This window comes from Python bivittatus, unplaced genomic scaffold (genome assembly GCF_059951505.1).
Source record: "Python bivittatus isolate LINGU-HERP-01145 unplaced genomic scaffold, Pbiv_v1 ctg000480_np1212, whole genome shotgun sequence".
NCBI lineage: Eukaryota > Metazoa > Chordata > Lepidosauria > Squamata > Pythonidae > Python > Python bivittatus.
Genome location: NW_028277075.1, coordinates 83,306,282 through 83,333,202, shown reverse-complemented (window position 1 = coordinate 83,333,202; position 26,921 = coordinate 83,306,282). Strand labels below are relative to the sequence as shown.

Below are 26,921 nucleotides of genomic sequence, written 5' to 3'. Positions count from 1 at the left end.
AAACTGTGACTGTGCTTATGATCTTTCTTCAGCTTTCTTTTGCTTTACAGACCTGAAAAGATTATAAATGTGAGGACTGGTCACCAAGTTACTTTTTCATTACTATCACAACTGCGAATGAGGTCACTAAATGTGGACTACCTGTATAACCTTGCACAGAATAACGTTAACATGTTTGTTGTAAAACTACACATTGGATACATTTCAAACATACTAACCAAAATGAGCCAAAACTGACTAATGCTGTCCTTAAAGTCAGTTACGTGTGACAAAGGTACAAATAATTGGTAGCCTAGCATATACATTCTCTATCTTACTAAAAAGTGTAATGTGAAAAGCTTGATTCATGAGAGCCATAATAGGCAGTTGAGGTTGTCAGCAGAGGGAAAGGGAGTCAAAAAAGTCAATATGGTGGCTATGGCCATGTGATCAGGTCCTGCCTTCTATACAAAGCAGCAGGGCTTCAGATATGTGGTCAATTTTTTTACCCCCTCCAGCCACTGTAGGCATGGTGATGAATATTTATGGGCCCATCTGACAATAACCATGGCATATGAAAGATTGTGTTCTGGAATGCAAGACAAGAAAAAGAACAAAGAGCACAAATTAACAAATGAAATGAAACTGAAGAAAAATCTACATTTCTTGTGAAACTAAGAAAAAGGGGAACAGTGTAATAAATTTGAACCAAAGTCATCAGATCTTGTAGAATGGAGTTGAGTTGAGTTGATGAATATCTGCATAGAAATGAAGGTGTAGATTTAATTATAAGTGAAAAGGTTAAGGAGTATTTCAGAAAGTATGAATTGGTATCACATAGATTGTTGTAGTGCATATGAAAGTAGGAATCCCTTGGTTGATGATAATTGCATGTTACTGTCCAGTGAATGGTAATACTGAAAGAACCAGGGATTAATTTTGGCAAAAATTTACAACATTCTGACGGAGTGCAATCCAAGTGACATGAGAATGTGCATGTTTTGTGAGCATCTAGTTAGAAAAAGTTCTGCTTCAAATATGTTGTTTAAACATAATTCTATTCATATATACACATGGCAAAGGAACTAATATAAATCTAAAATCATGATTGATTTAATTATTTCTGATGAAAGATCAAGAAAATGAGTGAAGAAGGTAACAAGGTGATGAGAAGTTCTGAATGGGACAGGCCATTTGTGAGTAGAATCAAGAGTAGATCTTGAGAAAAATGGACATAAAAGAAATAGAAAGAAATTAAAGGAATGAGGGTTAAAGTAGAATGACTGAACGAAGAGAAAATATGAGCTCTGCATGAAAAAGGAGATAAATTCATAACAGAATGCATGGAAAGTGGACCTAAGGAAGGAGGATATGGAGCTGCTTGGAAGAAAATGAAAAGAATTATGTTGCATAGTATATTACATTTAATGGGAAATATGAAAAAGGATAGTTGGTGGATTGATGAAAAGCAAGAGGTTGTGAATGAAGAAAAACTGCATATAAGAATGACTGAAACATAAAATGAATCTGAAAGACAGTGTGTAAGAGAAAAAGTTATAAAAATATAGCTAAAGAGAGCAATGGATTGTTAAGATTAAAGTGATAGAGAAACACAAAGCAGTTTTGATAGAATTTTTTTAAAAAAATGTTTTGGATGTAGGCAAAAATGTCTAAATAAGGAGCCCTGCTGAACAGTGAAAGGAATTAACAGTAAAAGTGATGAAATAATTTGGGATCAAACTAAAGTGAGGAAATGTTGGAAGGAGTATGTTATAGATCCAAATGTGAATGATAGCGGTGTGAATAGTAGTACTGAAATTAATGCTATTAAAATTAGTGTCCAAGAAAAAAAACTGATGAAAAAGAAGCCATAAATGGAATTGGAATGTTGAAAGGCTTTCAGTGTAAATAGTATGACTACAGAAATATTAAAATACAGATGTGACTCATTTATGGACCGGCTGTGTGACTTGTTTAACATGCATGTGAAAACTGCACATGTGCCTAGCAACTGGAAGAATGCCATTATTGTTCCCCTTTTCAAAGAGAAAGGTAGCAAGGATGAATGCAAAAACTACAGGGAGAGTTTGTTAAACATGTCTATGAAGCTATGGCAAGATCAAATTATTGCTCTTTAGCAGATCACTAAGAAATATATACATGTGAGAAAGAATTATTTGTGTATGATAAAGAGAACAAACTTGAATTATGGAATATTTTGGGTGAATATGGAGTTGAATGTTGATTGTGAATGTGAATGTGATAAGAGTGGTTTGTTTATTTGTGTGATTTATCTGTTGCCTCCATTCTAGCAGGACTGTAGTATATGATGAAAGTAGTATGCATAAAAATAAATGGGGTGATTGAACATGAGCAGGGGGTAAGGAAAAGATGTGTGATGTCCCCTTGGTTCTTTACTTGTGAACAAGTGCATAAGGAATATTTGTGGTGAGGTTAGAGGGATATTCGTTAAGGATATGAATGTACGGGTGCTTTTGTATGCTGATGGTGTTGTGTTGTTTGCTGAGAATCCAAATGATTTGCAGTGACTGTTAGGATGGAAGAGGCTACAAGGATTGCATATCTGAAATTTGAGAGAACAATTGTTACATAAAAGGCAAAAAAGCAGAGGAAGTAGATGGATTTCTATACCTTGGTAGAATGTTTAATAATGATGGGGAAAATGGATTGAAGGCATATTAAGATGTGCAAATGTTGACAGAAATATAGAGAGGATGAACAAGGGTCAAACTGCAAAACAAATAAATGATGGAAAAGTGAATGAGTCAAAAAAGACTGAAAAAGTCATGTTTGGATGGAGTTGATGAGATGCTGAAAAAGAGAGAAGTTTAAAGAATGAAGGGCAATGTATGGAGTGATGGACAGACACAGTAGAAACAAGGATAGTATGCAGAAATAAAAAGGCATGAAGAGGTGTAACAAATGGTGTTCATGTAAACTGGTTTTACTGATGCTTCCTTTCCTTTTTCTTATTTCACACCTTCAGTGTCTTTGACTTTATATTTCTTACTCCTTTTCTGTGCTCTGCATAATGTTGTATTATCCAAAAGGGAACACTGGGTATATAAGCATTAGGTATGGGAAGAATAAAAAGCAATACAAACTACCAATCTATAATGGCATTATAGTCCAATTTGAATTGGATGTGTTCAAGCATATTTCAGCCCAGCTGTGAATTAGCAGAGATACAGTACTTAAGGTGACACTTACTGCCTTTTCAAATTCAGCCCATATTTCCAAATATCTAATTTGGGGATGACATTTATCATCTTTTGACAGCTATTATTAGGGTAACTCATATAACAGATGCAAAAAAAGCTTTAAGCACTCAGCTTTAAAAAAAACAAAAAACTTTCCTTCAGTGGTACATCATCACTGACTCACGTTATCCTAACACATCATATCAATCTAAGCCCTTAAAACAGCACACTGTCTCAATCTGCTTTCAGAACAAATAATGGGCAAGCAAGTCTAACAAAAGATCAAATACATTAAGATATCTGAATCATTTCTGGACCTCACGTGGCTCAAATACCATATAGCAAAACAACTTTTCTTAGCAATATAATGGCACAGAGGTACCAACACTATTAACACATGCAAAAAATTGGTATCAGCGAACCGTAAGACTCTGGCCTGTTTCCTGTATCTCCTCTTTGTCATTTTTCAATCCATGCTAAATTACAGAACTTCCCCCAAGGTGCTTCTGGCAATGAATTATGCTTGGGCTAATAAAGTTGTTAGTTTAGTAAATATACATTCACATTTGCTTCATTTTGTTCCTTGTCATATTACTATTCCTGTTCCTAAGTTGCATTACTGGCTCTGAAGAGAAGGAATGAGTTACATGAAATCTAGATTGTTCTACAGATCTGACATTAGAATATTAAATGCCACAGTTTCTCTGTGATGATTATGGCATGTACAGTACATCATTAAGTTTGCCCACTGCTGCCCCCACCAGCCCAAGAGAAAGGAAACATGCAGAGCGTGTCAGAACTATTGGGCAATATATCCTAACTGAGGTGCAAAGGAGAAAGTGCGAAAAAAGTTTTTTACAAGTAAGGCTTAACATAGATCAATGACACCAGTTCAAGGCTCAGGAAAAGATAATAGAGAGTTGTAATTGACACATGCAAAATAGAAAGCATGATGAATGAAAGTAAGTGATAGCTCAAGTTTACCTTTAACTCAATATTATGCTTTTATGTATACTTTGGATTTTCCCCCCCCAATGCTTATAAAAAATGGCATTTTCAAAGATGTGGATGTATAAAAACTCACTTTTGCAGCCATTCTGCTATGTCCTTTGCTGTAGCACCATAGTTTTCAAAATTAAACAGGAATTTCCCCTTTCTGTAAAAGCAATAAAACAGAGAGGAGTTGGGAGACAAGGATAGATATAGATACGCAATTATAAGCAATACTTATATACAGAGTAAGTAGAGACTGACTCAAAGTAGCATATCGTTGGATATCCCCGGACATTATATTCTTCTTTTATTTTTTCAAATTCAGACGAGTAGACATTCATCCCTGCAAGTACCTGCAATGATAGAACCAAAAGATTCTTACTCCAATCAGCTATTCCAAAACATGATAACCCAACATTAATTGCAAGAAATATTTGAAAATAACTTGTGGTTGCTAGCAACTCCCACTAAAAACCAAGGTAATCATACTACTTACACATCTTCTGATTTATTCCTTAATGGGCTTATAGTTGTACAATAAAATTTAAGCCATTTTACATGCTGGGACTTGCTGCTGTTATTTATGAAGAAAAATTAATTGTGTCCTCATAGAACGTAATTGTAGAATCTGTGGTCCCCAAAAGTTACAATTCTCAGCAGACCCAAACAGAGTTGTCATGAAGGAAGCTGGGAGTTGTAGTTCAGCAACATCTAGAGATCATCCCCCACCCCACCACCTAATATGGTAACAAGCATATGCAGTGATGTGGGAGAACTGTCTAAAGTAAACTACTGCATACATGACTTAGAAGCCGAGGCCAAGGGATCAATTTAAAGCAGACATTTAGTCTACAAATTACAAATTACAATTAGTTTTTCAGTTCCCCTCTTTTATGCTTGCCATAGTGTCAGTGCTAGCAACTAACCAACAAATAATTCCTGGGCAAATAATTATTTTAAGAGTCTATTAAATGTTATTCTGTTAATAGATTCCTTTCTATCAATCATGGTCATGTAAATAAGTCTTAAGTTTAAAGACATAACAGAGGAAGCTTAAATAAGTCCAATTGAGGAAATGTTAAGAGCTATTTTGCATATTGTACATCAAAAGCCTTATTTGGTAGCAATTTCCTCATGATACAAGTATGTTACTCACATCTGCCATCATGAGTAACAAATTCAGATTCTATAAGGGTGTCAAAAGCTTCTGAGAACCTGTATGGTTTATAGTGATTGATGGTTGGAGAAGACCAGAGAGAATTGAAATCATAACATTCTGATAGCTTTGTACAACAAATCACAACCACTTTGCCTAAGATATTTTACAAGACGGTTACAAAGATAATTGGGGGAGAATTCCATGCATATCATCCTGGATTAAATTAGTAGCATGAATAGTAAAATATATATATATATATATATAATCTTGACCACATATGGACTATGAAGAACTCTTAATCTTCTGAATATTTCTCAAAGCATATGAGATGACCGTGACCCTGGAAAAAAAGCTTTTGCAGTAAGTCAAATTTGCAATTTCTCTTTTAGACCTAATAATTTTCTTTCTATTAGGTTTCTAAAGAGTCACTTGCTTGTTGTGCCTCCTGTAGCAAGTAAGGATTTTAGACAGGGTAAATTGGCTGCACACAATCTAGGACAAGATAGTGTGGCCAGACTATGTAATACTTTTGTAGGTTAATTTGCAAGGCTGAATAAACCAATGGGAGTGGAAACAGTTTTATTTTTAACTTCACAGGTGAAAAAAAGCAGCTTCTATCAAATCCTGGAAAAGCATATTATTTGCACACAATTCTACTAATTTTGTAGATATGACATAAGCTCAGGAAATATAGATGAAATCTCAGTATAGACTCCAGGCATATGAAGTTACATTTCTAGACAAAAAACTTAAAAACATCTCAAGCAAGGGAAATTAACAGAGTCTTTCAGACTTAGCATTCATATCTGTTGGAAATTGTACCACTAAGATATGTTTGGAGCTTCACTCATGGTACACTAGTAGCAGTTGAGGTACAAGGCCCTTATTTAATAAAAAAGGGAGTAGATTCAGAGTTTTCCCTTCACTCCTTGGCACAAGCAAAACTAAAAAGAGGCATTTAGATCCAGAATTTGTAACTTGAGATCCTCTGTGTGAAATAATATATCATTCTGCTCCTCAAAAGCCCCAAGCACTTTTAAATGAAACTGTTCTGAGGACAGGACTGTTTCTCTCTGATCCAAGTAGTCTTGCTGCTTTATCCCACAGTAGCAAGTTGCTGAAGATACAACTGAAAGATTAACTTCTGATTAATACCAGTGAAGGCTTAAATCCCTTTAGCAGCATGGAATTAATCTATCTCCCCTACTTGTCCCTCATCCAAGAACAGGATTTTCTCTTTCTACATAAAATGCCACAGCAGAATTTAATGCCAGTTTCCCAAATGAAGGAACTGCTGAGGCCAAATGTGCTCAGAGCTGGTATGAAATGTTAAAGTAGATCATCCAAATAAGAAGGTCAGCTGTTGCCCAGGAACCCTGACAAATGTTTAAGAGTGCACATAAGTCTTTTCCTTATCGACTATTCTGGATGCTCAACACCTACTTTGAACAATGCCAGATAGATTAATAGTGAAGCTCCTACACCCACCATCTCAGTATTATAGACCTGGGAAGTTGTTTTCAAGATTTTGCTTTCTTTTTTTTTCTTGCTTGCACTCTTCTTAACCAGTCAAAGAAATGAGAAGTGGGGAAGACCCTTTCTCTCTTCTCATCTATCCCAGCTGCAAGGCTATCTCTCGAGATCTTCATTCAGTTTTTCAGTTCAGAAAACAGTAGTATGTCAAGTTACCCTGGGAGGAAAGGTAACTCTCCAACCTTTTAGACTGAATTCTACAGGCCTCACAACCAGCTATAGTCTCGCAGTTATTCTTCTCAGTCCTGAAGACTAGAAAAAGTATGTTTATTAATAGACCTGCTGCTGCTGCTGTTTTAAAAAGCAACACCTTGCCAACTTGTCTCCCCATTCTTGTATTTTGCCATTCTTCAGAATGCTATTTCCACCAGAAATAGGCTGGTCTATGGATTAAGGGCAGGGAAAAGTATGGTATAGCAAGTCACTGGGCAATGTTATGTTTGATGTAGCTAATTCCACTCTTAGGGATAGCAAAAGATTGCTTCCAAAATATCTTTGCTTAGTTCTGTTTTTATGAACTTTTCTCAGAGGGGAGTTAATGGTTTTATGAGGAAGTGTTAAATTTTCAGCCAGACATTTATATGCCAATGACTGGAAAAACCTGTATTTTGCAAATCCTTGGCTTATATAAAATTAGTGCAACCTCTAGTCTGCTGTGGATCTGTCCAGTTATCCATGTTTAATGAAATATTACACATCAAAAAAGGCTTCCTCAGAAAACTAATTTGAAGAAACCTGATTCAATTTCTTCCCAGGTGCTAATTATCTTTTGGTGAAATGTTATGGCATTTCCAAAAATAGGAAAGGAGAAGCTGAACAAAACAAACTTTATAATATCTGCGACTAATGCAAAGAAAAAAAAGAGAAAAAACAGCAAAATATCCATGATCTTATAGGTAAATGAATAACTGGTAAATTTAAGATAGCATAACAATTATAGGCTTAAACCCTATAAAACCTTTTGGGCTGATCCATAAAACTTATTATCTATAAAAGCAACAAAAGATCCAGTAGGTGTCAAGGCTGCAATCGAAATCACATTCCCTATGAAAGAGCTCTGACTGAGAAGAAATAAACTTAGCAGAGATATAATTATCAGTTTTGTACCCATATATATGCCATTATATTCATTATCTGTACATTTTCTAGTTATCATCTCTTAAAATAGGATGAATCTCAGTTAAAATTTTGCACATATTGGGTCTTTTCCTCTGTCCTTGAATCTTTCTCTATATTTGAAATAAAAATTAGATATGTACACATATACAGTATCTGCATTTACTCCACTTGCCTGGTCTTACCTATGTTCCTAACTGTCTTCAGTCCAATGCTTCACTAGTCTTTCAAGATTTAGATGTTATTACTTTCTTTAGAAAACGCAAGCTTTTTTGTCTTTAGTGAACTGCCAGATTCACTTTTTTTTTCAGACAGTGATGTTCTGCTTCAAGTACTGGTTTCAATTAGACAGTACAATAAAACTGAAGCGATACTATTATTTTTACAATAGATTAGGAATTATTGTGCTAGCCACACAAATACATGAAAATCATCTCTAAGCATCTGACAAAGCTTAATGTACACCTTCCAGAAGCATCATTTATTCCAAGGAGAATCACCAAGTACTTTCCACTGTGGGAAAAAAAATCCATGTCTCAGATTAGAAAAACAGTGATTGATATAAAAGCATAAGTATATTAATAAACTCTGCAGTTGATACTAAGAGACTGCTATTAGTAAAAATACTACTTTAACTTAAAGTTCCACTGAATGAGTCAGGGCACAATTTCACACAGAGGAACCTGATGATTCTACCTCTCCTGATCTATAGTTCCTGCTTTGCAGCATCTGAGTTTCCTTTATTTACTTGTTTTGTTCATTTGGTTGGTTGGTTTATATACTGCCTTTCCTCAAGGAGCTCCAACTGGCATGCATAGAACTTTCTCTTCCTATTTTCCCCCACAGTAACAACCCTGTGAAATAGGTTGGGCTGAAAGGAAGTGACTTGCTCAAAGTCATCCAGTAAACTTCCATGGCTGAGCGTGGACTTGAAAGTGGGTCTCCCCAGACCTTTAATCACCACACTTTATAAGATAAAGCTCCTGATAATTCTGCAAAATAACTGAAAATCATGATAGTTAAACCAGCCTCTTACAAACTGATGCTCTGAAAGACTTGGAATTCAACTCTAGCATGGCTAAAAAATTATGGGTGTTGTCCAACATATCTGAAGGGCAACATGTTAAAGAATACAGATTTACACTGCATCTCAAAACAAGATCTGATTAAAGAAATGTATCCTGTGGTGGAAACCTTTGTAGACAGAGAGGTATGGAGCTGACTGATCTTCCAAAGGTGTAGAGAACTTGGTGAATTGCTCCATCTGTTAAGTACTCAGGGACAAGGTTTGAAAGCAAAAAACAGACTCTTTGGAGCCACAGCAGTCCAAACTAAGAACTCAAATTGTTGGGGAAAAAAAACCCCAACCAAGGAGGTAAATTGCTCCAGCAGCAGCAATTTGAGGCTTATTCTCCTGTTCTCTCATCAGTAATAGGCTCTCCAGCCTCAGCTATGGATGCATCAGCAGCTCCGTTCTTGTGTAGTCCCTACTTTCTTCCTTCCCTTCTAACTGTCCATCTTGAGCAACCTGCTCTCTTCTCTGCCTGGGCAGTACCTTGATTCAAGGTCAGCCAGTGTACAAGGGTGGGGGAGTTTGTTTGTACAAGCCCGATAAGGATAATCCAGCAGTTTTCCTGCCTACTTTTCTTTTTGCCGATCAGTAGCTTCTGGGTTCTCTCATCTTTTTCTTTACCCCCACCCCTCTTCTTCTTCTTCCTCCTCTTCTTCTTCAGAGTAGCCTTTATGCTCAGCAGGCACTGAGTCGGCAAACACTCATGCCCTGCTGATGTGGCTTTCTCACAAGGAAGCTGAGGTTTTCCCTTTACCGCATATCCAGAACCTCCATAAAAGCTGAAGTTTCAAAAGTGCAATGAAGTGATATACAGATATTAATCGGTTTAATTACAATGGAAGAAAATGATAAATGACTGCAATAATCAGTACTAACAATGCAACTACCAATGCATACACCAGGACATATTACTGGACTCCTACATTACCTCATAATAGACCATACTAGTTAGAGAGAATTGGAATTGGAATTTAGTAACACCTGGAGGGCTCTGGCCCATGCAGTCAATTGATTTCTCCATCATGAACACTATTCCACCACATTCAAGGTCACATCCTCTGTTTCTGACATCAGACAGCCTTAAGAGGCAGGACTTTTAAGGTTTTGGAATTATCACTTAGAAATGTCCTTTGCAAGGTATCTGTGAAAAACTGTACTTTTCTGCATCTCCATCAATGGCCAACAAAGGGCTTTTCTGCTGTCAGAGAAGTTTAGGCTGGTCACGATTGGTTTTACTGTCTTTTGCTCCTGAAGGATTATGCCAGGTTCTGCTAGCATCTTTTCTAATTTGCTCCCTGTATTTTTCTCTAATCATTGTTTTTCAATATTTGTTTTTAAAAACTGCTTTTCAACATTATTATTTTTAGCCACTTGGAAAAGAAAGTGGGATTTTTTTTAACCCTCCTATTTAATGAGGATAGAGCTGCTGTTTGAATTATTTGTAAAACTTCTTTAATTAACCTAAACCACTTCATATTCTGTGTCACATGAAGAGCAAATGTTGCCATGCTGAACATATTAAAAGCAACCAAAATCCATATTAATTCAATATTTTAAAGCTAATTGGAAAAGCTTTTGAAGTCTTCAGAATTATTCATCAGGGTAAATTCTTTTGTAAATGAAAACAGGACACTAGAAAGGATTTTGGTTTGGTTTGGTTTTTTAATTAAGAAAGCTAGAGATAATTTCCAATAGTTAAAGAAATCAATCTGGGTGGCCAGATCACAGAATGAAACTCCAGATTAAGGTTATATAAAATTATCCGCCTTTTATTTTGACTCATGTTATTGACAATTCTATTATCATTGCCCTAACAAAGATGAACTCAGTATGAACTCTGGAATTTTCTGGCTGATATGGCTAACTTTGCTTGTGTGACTTGCCTAGTATAGGATCTAGTCTTTAATAGCAGCATTTTACATTGGAGGAAGCTTTTGCATTACCAGTCTTCCTGCAATATTCAATATTCCCTCTTTTTTAAAAAAATATACATTTAATTTTGTAAGCCATGAAACAATAAACTGCAGTGGGTCCTGTACTTCAAACATGCATACTCAAAGAAAGCTATTTCTTATACCACAAGACACTATATATTTTTATCCATACATTTTAGTGCATTCTCAGAAGCAAAAGATTAATATATTGCTCATGACAAAAAACACATATACAAGCATCAAGTCTTATTGCACTTTTTACCAGATATGGTGCACTGGCACAAGAGAAATAAATGTATGCAAACTCCCTGAAAGACATGCAGGCAGGTCAGACAGACAGACTCAGCCAGAGTTACAGATGCAATCATCTAACTATACAGGCAACAGAAATAGACAAGCCAGTCCAAGACTTTCGCTGCAAATATCAATCTGACACTAATTCCCCAAAGGATGGCCCAGTCATTCCCACTCAGCTTAAACTTTCCCAGTGTGTTATTTGTGAAGAACTCTCTACTTCCTGGAAGAAAGGGGGAATATAAATGTAATAAAATATAACAGGAGGGAGAATTAGAAACACTTGATTTCATAGTACTACATTATATTCAATTCAAAGTAAGCTTCCCCGGTATGTAAAATAGCCAGATGGGAAATCTAATTTTGACTTGATTTTCAGGTATAAAGAGGACCTGTGGAACCCTGTTCGAAATTGATACTTTGAAGTAAATGTTCCCAGAGGATTAATATAAATACAGTAATACTGGTGTTGGCTGTTTAATTTAAGTATGTTTTTGCATGCTGTAACAATTACATTCGTAAAACACAGTAATAAAGTTGTACTAAAAAACCCCAAAATGTCTTACAAGTCTCCTCACTTACATACACGCCCTTCAGTTCTGTGGATGCTTGCTGGAATGCTGGCATCATTCTTTTGCAAACTCCGCACCCTGATACAAGATATAAGGGGATGAATGATTACTCTTAAATTTTCTACAACAGCAAATCGAATGAACAAAGTCCCTGCATACATATGCATGTGTGTAACTGCAGGATGAAGGGCTCTTCATTAAAGGTTATTGTTCATAATTACAGTGACCATACATCTTTTATTTGTCCTTTATTTTAGAAAGCTGTCCTTTAGATTTATTTATTTTTCAAAAACTCACTTTTGTCCTTTATTTTGGTCATTTAACTTTTATCCTACAAATGGTACCACTTAATGCACAGTCTTTCACATTCGTGTGAAAATTATGGAAATTGAATTGTCTTTTAAAAATAAATTTACATATACTGTTTGATTTTAGATGTTTTTTATTAGAATATGCATTTTTGTAAAGTTTCTCTTGGTTTTGCTCTTGAATTTTTCTTTTAAAGCAAAGTTATAAACATGAACAAATTTTTAAAAAGTATGAGCCTCTTTCAGATTTGCCCTTTTTCAGATTTGTCCTTTATTTTTTTCCATGAAAATATGGTCACCATAATCATAATATATCATGCTAGTCCAGTGCAGGTTGGAAGGTGGATGTTTTTCAACCTCCCAGTTTAACAGGGGACTAGAACCTGGTTCTCTCTGCTCCTAGTCTTGTACCTTAGCTAGTACACCATACTGGCTCTCATATTGTTTGTGTACGTTTTAAAATGCACAAAATTATTCATGACTTGCCAAAATTATTCCTGAGTTAAGCATTTTTCCTGACCCTTATATACTGAGATGTTCAGCAATCAAAAACCTATTTTATAATATTACCTTTGTTAGATTAATTCCAACTGTGAAGTGAAAAGACAGAATAGAAACTTGTGAATGAATGTGCACCAGGGCTATGCAATACACTGGATGAACGTGTTAAACAAAAAGCACATTAGAGTGCATGGGGTGTTAATGTAGCATCTTTCTGCAACTTTTTAAAGTAGCTGTATCTTTTCTGCAGCTTACCTGGCTGGCCTCTGCAGCTGCCACAGCAACTTTAAAGAGATGCAAACAGATACTTAGTTTGTATCCTGGACATTCTGAAGAACCTTTTTAGAAAGGAATTCAAAGTATTGCACAGTCCTAACACACACATGGATGGATAAATAAATATGTGATCTTACAGAGAAACATGAACATTTTAACCACCCATGTTCAGTGTTTCTATCCAAAATAACATTTGCAAAGATGAAAGTAACCTATTAAGAAAAACATTGTTAATGTAGCTAGTAACTGGGTGACCATATTTGAATACATTTATCCTTAATTGTATCAATTTTCAAAGCTTTTAACTACTGTGCTAGTTTTTCAGCCAGAGCTATTTCCCAAAATTTTAATTACTACTGTTTCAATTAGCTTCCTAGAATATTACAATAGCAAGCTTAGCAGCTAGAAACAGGAACTGATTCAATTTCATTGTTGCATCAATGTATAGAAATAATGATCAATAAACCAATAGGAGTAATTGTGAAAAACTGTTGGGTTATCTTCCCCAAGTTCTTCAAGAACATTTGATCAAAGAACCGAGTAATTGGGCGTTGCCACCAAAGATGGTAATATGTACCAATTTGTTCTCAATTCTGCTAACACAATCTAGAAAGGTGGATATTTATATAGTATAATTTAGTAGAATATAGTGCCACCTATAGAGTATATTCATGGTCAATTTTTAATTGCATTTAAAAAAAATGTGTACAGAAATCCCTTGCAGTATTTCTAATTTTTCCTTCCAGTGAGGAATTAGAAGATGAGAGGAGTTTTGGACAGGTTCTTCAGCTACAGAAATGTGTTATGATTAGTTTACTGAATGAAGTATTTGGAGTTGCAATGAAGTCACTCCTAGAAAAGATATAACCTCTAGCGAGCAAAAGCCAGACTTCCTCCCAGATATAACTTTATATATAAGATAATGTTAAAGTAATTTAGAAGAGGAAACTAGACAAGGCTGCAGCATGGGATCTACCTTCTACTGATAATAGTTTAAGACGTTTTGCCTGGAAACTGTCCTATGCTGATATGGGCATTCTCAAACTAGCCTAGGTCAGAAAGTGCTACTTGTGGGAGAAGATTCTCAATCTAAATATGAAATTTACATACACACAGCTATGGAAGCTTTATATACTGGAGGAGGAACTACTGGAACTTTTTATAAAGCAGGAAAGTCAGACCAGAGAGTCTGTTTATTTCATCTATCTTTCCCAGCATCCACTGGTACAAAAACTCAAGATTAGTGTCAGATTGATTCAGTGAACTCCATGTACCCAGTGACACGGAATTGGTTCATAAAATTTCTGGAAGAATAGCAATATTTACAAGACCTTAAAAAACAAACAAACAAACAAAAAACCCTGTAGCCCAAAGTCAATTAGGTACTTGGAGTCATCGATGCACAGACTTTTATTTTCATAACCATTATTTGTATTAGCCATATTTATACTGTTTTTAATACACTATTGATCTCTTTGCTCCAGTCTATTCATCTTGTTAATCTTTGCTGTGTAATTGCAACTTCCTCTCTCTATATCTATTTGTGAGTATATGTGCACACATATGCGCTTGCTTCTGTTTCAATCTGCTGACTCCATGCCAAAGCAACTTAGAGTCTACTCATGAGTTCTCAAAACTTATTTGGATTAAACCAGTTTTAGGAATTTAGCTGAAGCATTTTTCATCATATTAACCACATAAATCTCAGTGCAGTGGCAGTGTTAGTTTGATTATTAAGGAGTAGCAACCATTCAAAGAAGATCCTCCATTAGTATCTAAAAGCATTTGATGATAGACTCTGAAGACAGACTTTTCAGTAAAAGATAGGGCACAGCCAAGCCATCTGGCTGCACTTTGCTAGAAACTGGCTGCATTATGTTAGATAGTTTGAAGGAGAAGAAAATAAACTCCTGAAATCTAGGAATATCACATTAAGTTTTCTAAAAAAAACTTTAAATGTTGGGTGAATTAAATTCAACATTTGGAGATGAAGAAACACATAGCACGGTGCTTAAGATCTAAATTGGCCCACATTTAGATCAACACAATAGAATTTCACCAGCATTTCATGTGAAATAATCACTTTATTGGGTTGGATCCAGACTTCCTATTCTGCGAATGAAAAACAATTATTTAGTTCAAAGAAGTCAGCTTAGCAGACCCCTTACAAGCTGGACACTAACGCAAGCAAAAGGGGGAGAAGTGATTTTCCCTGATAATCTTTCTCCAGCACCTAGCATCACTTCCAGTCCTGTTTCTCAATACTGTATTTCCAGTTTGCGGCTTGCTGTAAGGGGAGGAGGAAAAATCCACCTCCCCATTCTGTCCATGGAAGCATCTGTTTCATGGAGATCTATTTCACTTAACAATGGATCCAACCCACTATTGCAGAATCAGAAATACCAGAATCTGAAAACATATTTAGGAAGAGAGATTTTACTAAGCATTCCCAGAAAAAATGGGGGTCTTGAGCATATCCAAAAGAACATTGTAAAAATGAGCCATGGTACCATGCTGGGGAAGCCTGCTTAGGGGAATGTCCAAATCAATGGCTGAGATACACTTTGTAAAAAAAATAATTCATTATAGAAAATAAGTTATTTGCTAGTGAGTTAAAAAAAAAAAAAAAAGGCTTTTCAATATATAGCCTGAAGGAATTATTTATAGGACTAAAGCAAACATTAGAACTTCAACCAATTTAAAAACAGCAGTCAATTGTAACACATGCTGAGAACCAGGAAACTGCAAGGCTTTTCTGAGATAAATCTAAAATTTCCAAACAGCCTGCAGAAGTTTCAGAGAACAGTGTCGAAGAGTAAATCTGCATAGAAAAAAATATGCTATTTCCTAGAACTAAACTATGCAGAAGGGATTATTTAAGAGCTCAACACCTTGAAGAAAAATTGTGGGCTTTTTGCTTTTTGCACAGAATATGCATTGCAACACAACACCATTCCACACATATCCAACACCATTCCACATATATCCAACAAGCATGAATTAATTTTCATTCCACTATTCCTTGACCCTCTTGATAAATAATGGCTAGAATGCTGCCGTATTCAGCCTTGACAAGGTGAAATCAGCCCTTGCAGCTAAATAGCTTCTAGAAGAGCAATGTAAATGTATTATGTAGTATCTTCGTAGCAATGCAAAGTATTTCTGCTGAGGAACACCACATACAGTATAATACAGTTATGCATTCACCTTCGGGTTTCTTACAACCTGATTCCATACTTTCTTTTTTTTTTTCTTTGCTACAAATTCATTTCTGGAACTTAATGAAACTACTTCTATTCAGCAATATTTGGTAATTCATCCCTTGCTAGCAGAACATAAATGACATGCACTGATAAAACAGAGAGATCCTAGGGTCAGTATTTTTCATTATTGGAATGTAAAGCAGCTTTTGCCAAGCTGATATTCTCCAGATGTGTGCAGACTGCAACTCCTATAATTCTCAGCACAGCACTGTGGGATATAATGACTGCCCATGTTAGGAATTTTGATGTAAAGCATTAACCTCTGATATGTTTCCTAAACACAGGACAGAACTGTATTACAAGACTGGAGTCAGAAATCTGGAGAAACATGTTCTTAGGGACATGTACTTATTACACAGTGTGTGTTTTCACTGTAAGGTAATACCCATGTAGTCACAGCCAACACTATTGTTATTTGCTGTGACTTTACACAATTATGAGTACAAAGGAAACTCAAGTGAGATTATCATTTCAGTACATTTGAAGCCACAGGCTTCCTGTCAATACTGTATAGCTTTAAGAAAAGTAGATGTAGAAAGAATACACTTCTCTGACTATTTGTAATTGAAGGATGTGAGTTACTTTGGTTAAAGAACACTGTGAAACACATTGCCAGTTGTTGTTTTTTTTAAATGGGTTGATAGAACCATGAAACACATATGTTCAATCATTTTCTTGGGGAAGGTAAAGCTCGGGCTTTAGCCTTCAGGCCTATTTCAAACAGATAATTGGAGATTATTGTGATTTCCATTGGTTCATCTCAATTATAACTGGGAATGAAGATTTGTAAGTTTTTTCCTCCCTGTTAAGAGCTTAATAAAGCCTAGATTTTTCTGGCCTCTTGCTACATCATGAGACACTACAACAGATAGGATGCTTAGTGTCATTAGGATCAGAGTTAAGGAAATGAATTCACTGATACGTTTTTGACATGCATGCAGTCTAGATCCTAATCACTGACAATGAAAAGCTTATATTCCTCACAGAGGACATCAGCTAACAGAAGAAAAGATGTCCATATGGCCAGCAATAGAAAAGTAGGTTATTCAACATGCCACCAGGCACAACTGTACCTAGAGTAAAAAGATAAACATGCCCACCAGTTGAACTTGTCTCCTGGTGACAGCATCCAAGTATTTTTGGCAGCATTACAGCTGTGATTCACCACTGTTTTTTTCCAGAATGTTTTTTTTTTTCAACTTCCTCATCTAGCCAACAACTCTGAAATTCCCAGATGGTCTCCAATTCATGGCTAAGTGCTATCACCTGATAAACTTTATCAGGAGTCCTGTTTTTGTGTATGTTTACTGGAGGAACAGGGCTGTGGCAAGCATTACTTCAAGCTTGGTGACAGAGATTAGAAAAAATCTATTGACTAGTTACTGCTGTTACAGGGAGCTCTCCAAGGTACCACAATATTTATTTTTGACCCATTCTCCTTTAAGAAGATTGCTGGTTGGGACAGGATACTAATTCTCTTGATGAGGCCAAGCCATTTTGAGAATGATGGTGGAACAATGTAACTGCAGATCCTTGAATTACAGCAGGAGTGAATGGGGTATTCCAAGAAAGTCTTGTATATCTAAGAACAGTCTAAAAACATTGTAAACTTGAAATAAATTTGCAAGGTCTGACTGAACCTGAGTGTTCATTTTTGCATAATTTTTGCAGAGAAAAAAGTAAAAGAAAATCATTTGAAATATTTTTATGCTACACTGCTATTGTTTGTGGTGAAATCTGGAATAAGAACTGAGGAATGAAGAATATAAAGTGCAGAGTAATGAACAGATTAGTGAATGCATGCTGTCAATTCCCCATAAACAAATGGAATGATTTAACAGAGGTACACAAATACTGTTTTATCAGTAAAGGGGATTATCAAATGTTTAAAAATACTGTATTACTTACAAGGGGCATAGAACATCAGCAGAACGGGTTTATCTTCTTTCTTCAGAAGTCTTTTCAGTTCCTTAAAACCCACAGAGAAAATAAAAAATATGAAATTAGGAAACTTTACCCCACAAATTTTAGGTAAAATTCCAATAACTATTGGAGTTATTTCGTATTACTGCCAAACAGCTTGTAATCTGGCTGTTACTGTTTATCACTAAAACCTCAATAAAAAAGCTACAAAGGAATTGAGGGTTTGTTATCAGCTAGGGCTCAAATACTTCTCACATACTGAAGCTTCCTACATTTAAAATTGATTGAAGTGCAACCAAGAAGTGCAACCAACTCCAGAAATAGAAATTTCATTATGGCCACTGCTGATGCTTGGTTTCACAGTACTGTTAATAACAGTTAATAAAACCTTAAGGGTATCCTAAGACCATCCTTGAGGTCTCCATAAAATCAGACTAGTTGGCTGAATCAACTAAGCTTAGTGCCACTTCAATATGATTCCAGTCTGCTTGTACCACCTGTGTCTGGATTACAGATTTTTATATTGGTGATGAAAAGATGTGGGCTTGAATTATCCATTACTATGCCAATCTAGCAGCCTAGAGATATAAGGACTGAATGCATTGGCCATGTCTGAGTAAACATGTAAGGCTTATGAGCATGGTTTACAAAGCTTGGTCAATCATTTGTATCCAGGTATTATATTTCTAGCATTTGAAACTTATACTTAAAAATTCCCTAAGGTACAGCCAGAGACATCAGTAGGATCTGATGTTGATTGCAATGCAGCTCTGCCTCTTTTATACATCATGCAACATCATAATGCATGTACACAAGGTGTAGAGCGTGCCTCAAGACACCATGATGCTGTTTTCATCATTTGCCTGCTACTGATCCCACCCATATAGATGTCTCTGGCTATAGCACAAACTAATTCTAATGTTTTATTGATGGATAATCCAAAACGTATCAAAAAGTCAACTTTGCACCTGGATTTAATACTTAGTGTCTTAAATCCAGGTGCAAAGTTGACTCTTTGATACGTTTTGGATTATCCATCAATAAAACATTAGAATTAGTTTGTGCTATAGCCAGAGTTTATCACAGTTGGTTGTTTAATGTTTCATAGTTTTAATCTTCATTGTTGTATTTTAAAAAGCTAATTCTAAAAGAGAGCTTATCAGTTATTTAAGCTCTTTTAGAATTAGCTTTTTAAAACACAACAATGAAGATTAAAACTATGAAACATCAAATCACTGTAATAAAGTTAAAAACAATTCAACATTTAAATTGGCTACCCAGGTAGTGCCTCCACAATTGAGTCCTAATTTAATTAAAGGTCACAGATATATATAAGTCCTTAGGACTTGCCAGTAGACCTATACTGTATACTTCTTAGATTATAAGCCTTGATAGAGCTTATTAGTTGCTGCATGTATTATTTGAATATTTGTCTTTTGCAATATGCTTCACATTTTATTAATATTTATTTCCTCATAATTGTGAGATTACAGTAAAACTTTATTTTGCCATACACATACTCCTTGCTTAACAACCATTGATTTAACAACTGTTTGAAGTTACAATGGCACTGAAAAAAGTTACTTATGACTGGTCCTCACACTTACAACTCTTGCAGCATCCCCACGGTCATGTGATTGCGATTCGGGTGCTTGGCAACCTTTGTACATTTACGATGGTTGAGCATCCCACAGTCACGTGATTGCCATTTGTGACCTCCCTGGCTAGCTTCCAACAAGCAAAGTCAATGGGGAAGCTGGCAGGAGGTTGCAAGTCGCAGTCATGTGATATCTCGCTTAACAACCTTGGGTAATTTGTTTAACAACTGCAACCAGGACTGCTGGAACTGATGTCATAAGTTGGTGTGGTCACATGTTTCACTTAATGACTGCTTTGCTTAGCAATGGAGTTGCTGGTCCCAATTAGGTTCATTAAGCAAGGACTACCTGTAAATTGACAACTTCCTAGTATATTGTTTAGTACCAAATTTCTTCCCTCTGTGGTTTTGTTTTGTTGGTTCTTTGTTTTCTCAGCTTTATAGCGAAGACTTTGTTGTTGTTGTTGTTTAGTCGTTAAGTCGTGTCCGACTCTTCGTGACCCCATGAACCATATTGCGCCAGGCCTTCTGGTCCTTCACTGCCTCCCTGAGTTTGCTCAGTTTCATGCTCATTGCTTCAGTGATGCTATCTAACCATCTCATCCTCTGCCGTCCTCTTCTCCTTTTGCCTTCAATCTTTCCCAGCATCAGGGTCTTCTCCAAAGAGATCTCTCTTCGCATTAGGTGACCAAAGTATCTGAGCTTGAGCTTCATTATCGATCCTTCCAATGAGCAATCAGGGTTGATTTCCTTTAACATTGACTGGTTTGACCTCCTAGCAGTCCAGGGGACTCTCAAGAGTCTTCTCCAGCACCACAGTTCAAAGGCATCAATTCTTCGGCGCTCAGCCTTCCTTATGGTCCAGCTCTCACAGCCATACATTACTACTGGAAAAACCATAGCTTTGACTATGCGGATCTTTGTCGGCAAGGTGACGTCTCTGCTTTTTAATATGCTATCTAGGTTTGCCATAGCTTTCCTCCCAAGGAGCAAGCGTCTTTTAATTTCATGGCTGCAGTCTCCGTCTGCGGTGATCTTGGAGCCCAAATAAATGAAGTCTGTTACTGCTTCCATTTCTACCCCTTCTATTTGCCAGGAATTGATGGGTCCAGATGCCATGATCTTAGTTTTTTTAATGTTGAGTTTCAAGCCAGCTTTCGCACTCTCCTCTTTCACCCTCATCAAGAGGCTCTTTAGTTCTTCTTCACTTTCTGCCATTAGGGTGGTATCGTCTGCATATCTGAGGTTGTTGATGATTCTCCCTGCAATCTTAATTCCGGCTTGTGATTCTTCCAGCCTGGCATTTCTCATGATGTACTCTGCATATAGGTTAAATAAGCAGGGTGACAGTATACAGCCTTGTCGTACACCTTTCCCTATTTTGAACCAATCGGTTGTTCCATGAGCGAAGACTTTATGGGACTGTAATTTAATTGAAATAAGTAGCGTTCTACTTTATTTTGTTTTTCATCTTGTTGTTCAACAAAATCACAACAGCTAATTTAAATTGTTAATGTGCAATTCACACATAGTGGGAAACCATCAAGCCCTATATGTAAATAAACTACAATAATTTGGGAGCTTCTACGCTGTGCATCCTTAAGTGCACAAAAACCTGACATCAGAAACTTTTACTTCTGATTCTAAACTAATCTGTTTTTCTATGACATCATGACTTAGTAAACAATGTGTTCAGATATAGGTGAAGAATGTTTAACGCTGGCTTGTTTTTGCTACCATTGTTGGAATACCATGCCGTTCAGAATTCAAACACATTCAAGAACCATGGTTTGTACGATGCCAAAAGCAGAAAGTTCTGGTCTTATCCATGGACACGAGAAGGAGGAATATAGATGCCCAGGAAACTACGCTAAGATAAAAGTGTTGATGTACAGACCATAATATACATACTATTCAAGGGTTGCCATACTACAACAAACACTATTATAAAATAAGATTAAGAATCTCTGGTTGATGATCGTGTATTCAGGATGTTTTTAATTATTCTTAAGAATGCGATTGAACAGGAAAAAATAATTTGTTTCCTTTAAACAGAAACCAATCCAAGGCAATAAGACGACACCAGAAGAGTTCTTTAAAGCTACTATGATGAGAAAGGCAACATTTTAAATTGAAAATAAGCCCTAGAGAGCCTGCAACTGAGAACAGAAAGGTGAACATTAAAAATTAATCTTCTGACAAACGTGAATGCCAAAGTAACTGTTGCTAATACTGGAATGAAAGCTAAGGAACTGAAATGATTATGAATACCAGCAAGAGAGTAATCAATTAAAATTTAAAATTGATTAGAATGGAAAGAAAAATAGACACTAGAGAAAGGGCAGCAAGTACAGCAAAGTGAGGTTTCACAATAACACAGTTTAGAACAATACTAAGACTGTATGAGTTAATCTAAAAAATGTTCAATGCCCTTGCCATATTTGTCCATATTAAATACCAACAACTGTTTCCTCTAAAGTCAAAGAGCTTTCTGATGACTCTTAAGTATCTACTAGTCCTTTAAACCTAGGGGCCACTGATGTTTCTCTTCTTTTGTATTCTCTACTTCTGCTTTGGTTTGTATCAGGGCTTTGAAAAACAGTGCTATTTGAGCACTCTGAGAACCATTAACATCTTATTCTGTCATTCAATCTATTTTGTAAAAAGTCTTTCATCAGAATGATTTCTGTAGCTTCCACATTCCATCTTAACATATTAAACTCCAGATCTGATGCCTCAGTGTGTTTTTCTCAAAGGATATCCCCAAACACAGAATATATTAATGCTTAGTTATTTAAGAGCAATTAAGACACATAGTCAACTTCTGGGGACTATATGGACAATTAATTTCACTCCATGGCATGACCTATTTCAAGCATCTACAGCAAATCATCTTTTTTTTTTTTGCAATCTATATAAAAGCATTCAGAGTATACCTGGATTCCCAAACAATTAACAGTCTGATCGATCAGTTCTAGGAGAAAGAGGTTGAGTGTCAGCATAACAGTGCAACATTTCATATGAACACAGGAAGCTGCCTTATACTGTCAGATAGTTAGTTGATTGAACAATGGTCTTGCCCGCACTAAATGTCAACAACTCTCCAGGGTTTCAGACATATAGTAGTCTCTCCCAACCTTATTTGGAGATGCCAGGGATTGACTGTGAAACATTCTGCACACAATTCTGCACTTTCATACATTCTCAAAACCTCTCTTTTCATCTCAGTCAGAATCTATCTGACAATATACTCTTCACTGATCATATGCTCCTTCAACTAAGTGATATTATACTACTTTTACAGTTATAATCAGCTATAAGAACAAATAGAATAAGTCACATAAGGATTTCCATTGAAAAGATTTGCAATGATATCAAATTAGAGGACAGTTGTATTAATTTTCTGAAGTTGGGATTATGTGCTAAGCACGAACCAGTTACTGAAGTAACAGGAAGCAGAAGCCTGTGTCCAGGCAGTATCATTTGCTAGCAAACCATGAAGCTCCATAATCCCATGCTAAAGGCATCCTTGCATTTTATGCCAAGACAATTAGAAGCTGCCGTTTTCAAGGACCCTTCAGCCTAAGAGACCAACATAAATTTAGTCACTCATAGTGACAGCTCAAGATGAAATATGCTATAGGTAAGATTCATGCTATTATCTTAGTAGATCCTGAAATAAATCCATACATCGCATGAGGCGGTGCCAAATCATGGTCTCCTTCCCCATTCTACTGAATAAATACTCTCAATGTATTTTAGCTTGCCATGCATTCAGTTTGCCAACCAGGCTCTCTAAATATGCCAGAATAAAAATTTCCATTTCTGATATTTATTTATATGTTTCATTAAAATGCCCTGTAACATTACTTAAAATTCAAGGGAGCTTACCTTTTCATTATCAATATGGACAACATCTTTGGCTTCAGGATCTTCCTCCCACAATGGAGCTCCTTCAGGATCCTTTAGAAAGGCAACCAGTGACTGGAAAGGAAGACACAGTCCTTTAACCATAGCTACAGTTGACTTATCAAATGCTGTCTTGGTCTTTTAGACTCTAGAAACAGAAATATTTGGTCTGCTTTTCCCCTTAGAGTTTTAAGAAACTTTGTCCCTGATATGTTTGTTTTTAAAAAAGATTCAAGGTACTGAACCCAACCATGGCATTTTCAATAGAATTTTTAGAAGAACAGACTAGAATTGGGGGAAAGCCATGCTGAACATCCCCCCTTCATTAGAAAAGCTACTGTATGACTACAGGCCATCACCAACTCTACCTTGCAAGACTGTTGTGAGGAAAGGGACGAAGGAAAGAAAACTTCTACAGTTCCATGGTGGAAAGCTAAGATAAAAATCAAATGTTGTACAATAGAAATATATGGTTTACTACAAGGCTACAAATTGTCCAATGTACTAGAATGGAACTTGAGTATTTCTTACTAGCTGAACATTATGTAGGACTTCAGTCTCACTAACCTACATGCTACAATCAATGTACAAGTTAGACTGCAGAGTTAGCAGCTACATCTTTCTCTCTATACTATATAGTTGGGTGTCTATGTTTTTTTATTAAATGTTCCTTCATTTATTTATTAGATCTATGTTCCAACTTCCATTTAGGATCTCAAGGTGATGTACAGAGCACTCTCTCCTCCTTTTCTCCCCACAACACTATGCAATAGGGTAATTAACAAGAGTATCTCTAGGACATAAGAGAGTCACAAAAACCTTTTCTGAAAACAAACACAGATGCCATGGCCAAGTACTCTCTCTGTGTCTGTTCGGCGGTCCCAAAAATTGTGAAAACAGATGGATGGGGGCTAGCAATTATAGAAAGTGATAGAATAGGAAGGTTGTGTTTTGCTTATACTGCATCAGGGATTGTCTTTTTCAGAATAAGGTGTGGTTTGGCGCTTTTCCTGTTTTGTTTGTTTTGGTGTATGGCATATTTTGTCTATATTTTTTGCTTGAAGTTAGGGTGTGATATTTGATTTATGTCTATGTTATGGCCAATGTGCCTATTCTATGTATGGTGTGTGCAATCTAGGTTGCCTGTTTTTATTTTCTAGCAATGGGTGACTGATACATGGTAGGTGGATAGTTTACCTGTACATGCTGAGACTCGTTGGTTTGCCTTGATGGAAATGCATGTTTTGCAACTGGCCACACCATTCTGTGAGCCTGTCCACAATACAGGTTCAACGTTCCAAATGTTACCCACTGCCCCAAAAGGGTGTGTGTGTGTAGGGGGAGGCATGGTGCTGTTTCAGTCCAATATATACATACATTGTCTTTCCGCTGAAAAGGTATGACAAGTTATAATGTCTTTCTTCCTTTCTCTTTCTCAAAGTATGTTCTGAGTATCATTCATGGGAATGCAGGGAATCCCATCCACTTATTTAGAAGCACTACACACACCCTTTGGCTTCCTCTGCTTGACCTCAGCTTTTTCCTCAGCATAAATTTCCCTCAGGGCAGTCCAGAGGGACAGGGAGGCACTAACCTTTCAAGTGCTAAAGAAACTTGCTACATCATTTAGCTTCAAAAATTCCCACATATGTGCCAATCTGGGATCTCTAACATAGTCCCACAGACATTTCTCTCGGGGCTTACCAGGTCTCCACCCCTCCCGATTATATTAAATCAATTCTACTTTAATGTAAAAATAACTGGACACCTAGCATGTTGCAAAATCCCTTGTGTTCAGTATAAACAGAACTGAAAAAGATTTCATTCCTGCAGTTACAGGAGAAGAAGAAGCATGTTGCTGTTTGTTCAGGTTGCTATTTTCTGAAACTTAAAATCATTTTAAAAGCAATGGGAGATCCTAAAGCCAAGGAAGTTTCTTCAGTCCAAGGTTTATAAGGGAAACTAAAAGCTGAGGGGAAAAAACTGTACAATTCCTAACCTTCCATATACAACTTTCCCATCTAAGAGATGTGATGAGGATGGACAAGCATTTGCAGCATTCATACTTTGTGATTTCTCCCCTTTATTCCTTTCCCTGTCTCCCACTTGCTAATACCTACGGATATTTATTCTCACAGCTGTATCCATTTCACCAGTGCTTCCTCAAGCGTGAAAAGAAACTCAGACTATATAAGTTTTTTTTCCATAGATTAAATCAAATCAAATCAAATCAAATCAAATCTTCATTATGGTCAAAGACCAGCATGTTCCATAAACTAAGGATACTTATAGAACACATATTCTGTTGTTGATAATTAGGCCACTGAAATTCATTAGCACATATTCAGTTTCAACTGAAACATTAAATTCATAAGGTAACCAAGCATTTAACAGCACTCACTTTTCTCTATCAGATTGCCAACCTTTCTATGCGTAGAAGACAATAAAAGCTCAACACAGATTCACACAACTCTGTGGGTGGGTTCCTCCCAGCCCTCACCTTGCTAATGGGAGTCAAAGCATTCAGTGCCCGTCTTACTGAATTTAATAAGGCTAAGGTAACATCTCTTACACTTTACATCAAATTGGTTCTGCAATCTAACGATCTATCTAGGTGTATCACAATTTCTAGTTCTCTTTTGGATGGCTTAAGAAAACAGAATGCTGCCTAAGAAATTGTTTTCAAAACCTGGAAGAAAACTTCTATATCAGTCCATGGCACAGCAGAGGAAACTGCTGAACATTTGAGAGGAAAACCTGAATCTCTACTCCTCTTAGGCAGGATCTTGTGTGCGTATAAAAAGCCTCCCTGGGCTGCAGCCCAAGAAAGAAAATATGCTGAAGCCCTACCCAAATCACCACCTTCATTGGCAAGAGCATTTGCACATGTTCTTAAAATACAAAAGAGCATATGTGGAGAGCTTTGTTTGTTCTTGCTGATTTGACACAAAATGAAGTGTTGAATCTGTTAACAGTTTAAAAACAGCATACACAAATTAAAGGCAAGAGCGCAAACAGCAGGATGATTTGAGAGGATTCTCTTCCCACTGAGATGTATATACATTTCAAAGTAAAATAAATCAAAGTTACTCTGTTTAATCCTAGAATAAGTCATAGAAAACAAATTACATTTTCTAGGTATTCTCTGTTGAGTTATTGAAATAATTTTTTTGTCCTTCTGTTATTGATCAATATACAAATTGTGAACCTAGGGGCAGGGAATCGTTGCTTTAAAATTGTTACCGGGTAGTACTTAATAATAAGTACAACT

At 36.3% G+C, this 26,921-nt stretch overlaps 1 protein-coding gene across 1 annotated transcript in view; it reads right to left on the bottom strand.

Annotated features, from left to right (window-relative positions):
* Window positions 1-26,921, bottom strand: part of PDIA5 (protein disulfide isomerase family A member 5) — a 191,283-nt gene that overhangs the window by 79,185 nt on the left and 85,177 nt on the right. Inside the window, exons 6-10 of the mRNA XM_088146442.1 lie at window positions 23,633-23,725; window positions 18,130-18,190; window positions 11,884-11,951; window positions 4,455-4,546; window positions 4,285-4,356 (exon numbers count right to left, since the gene is read on the bottom strand). Coding sequence (XP_088002568.1) covers window positions 4,285-4,356; window positions 4,455-4,546; window positions 11,884-11,951; window positions 18,130-18,190; window positions 23,633-23,725 — 386 coding nt within the window. The remainder of the gene's footprint in view (window positions 1-4,284; window positions 4,357-4,454; window positions 4,547-11,883; window positions 11,952-18,129; window positions 18,191-23,632; window positions 23,726-26,921) is intronic.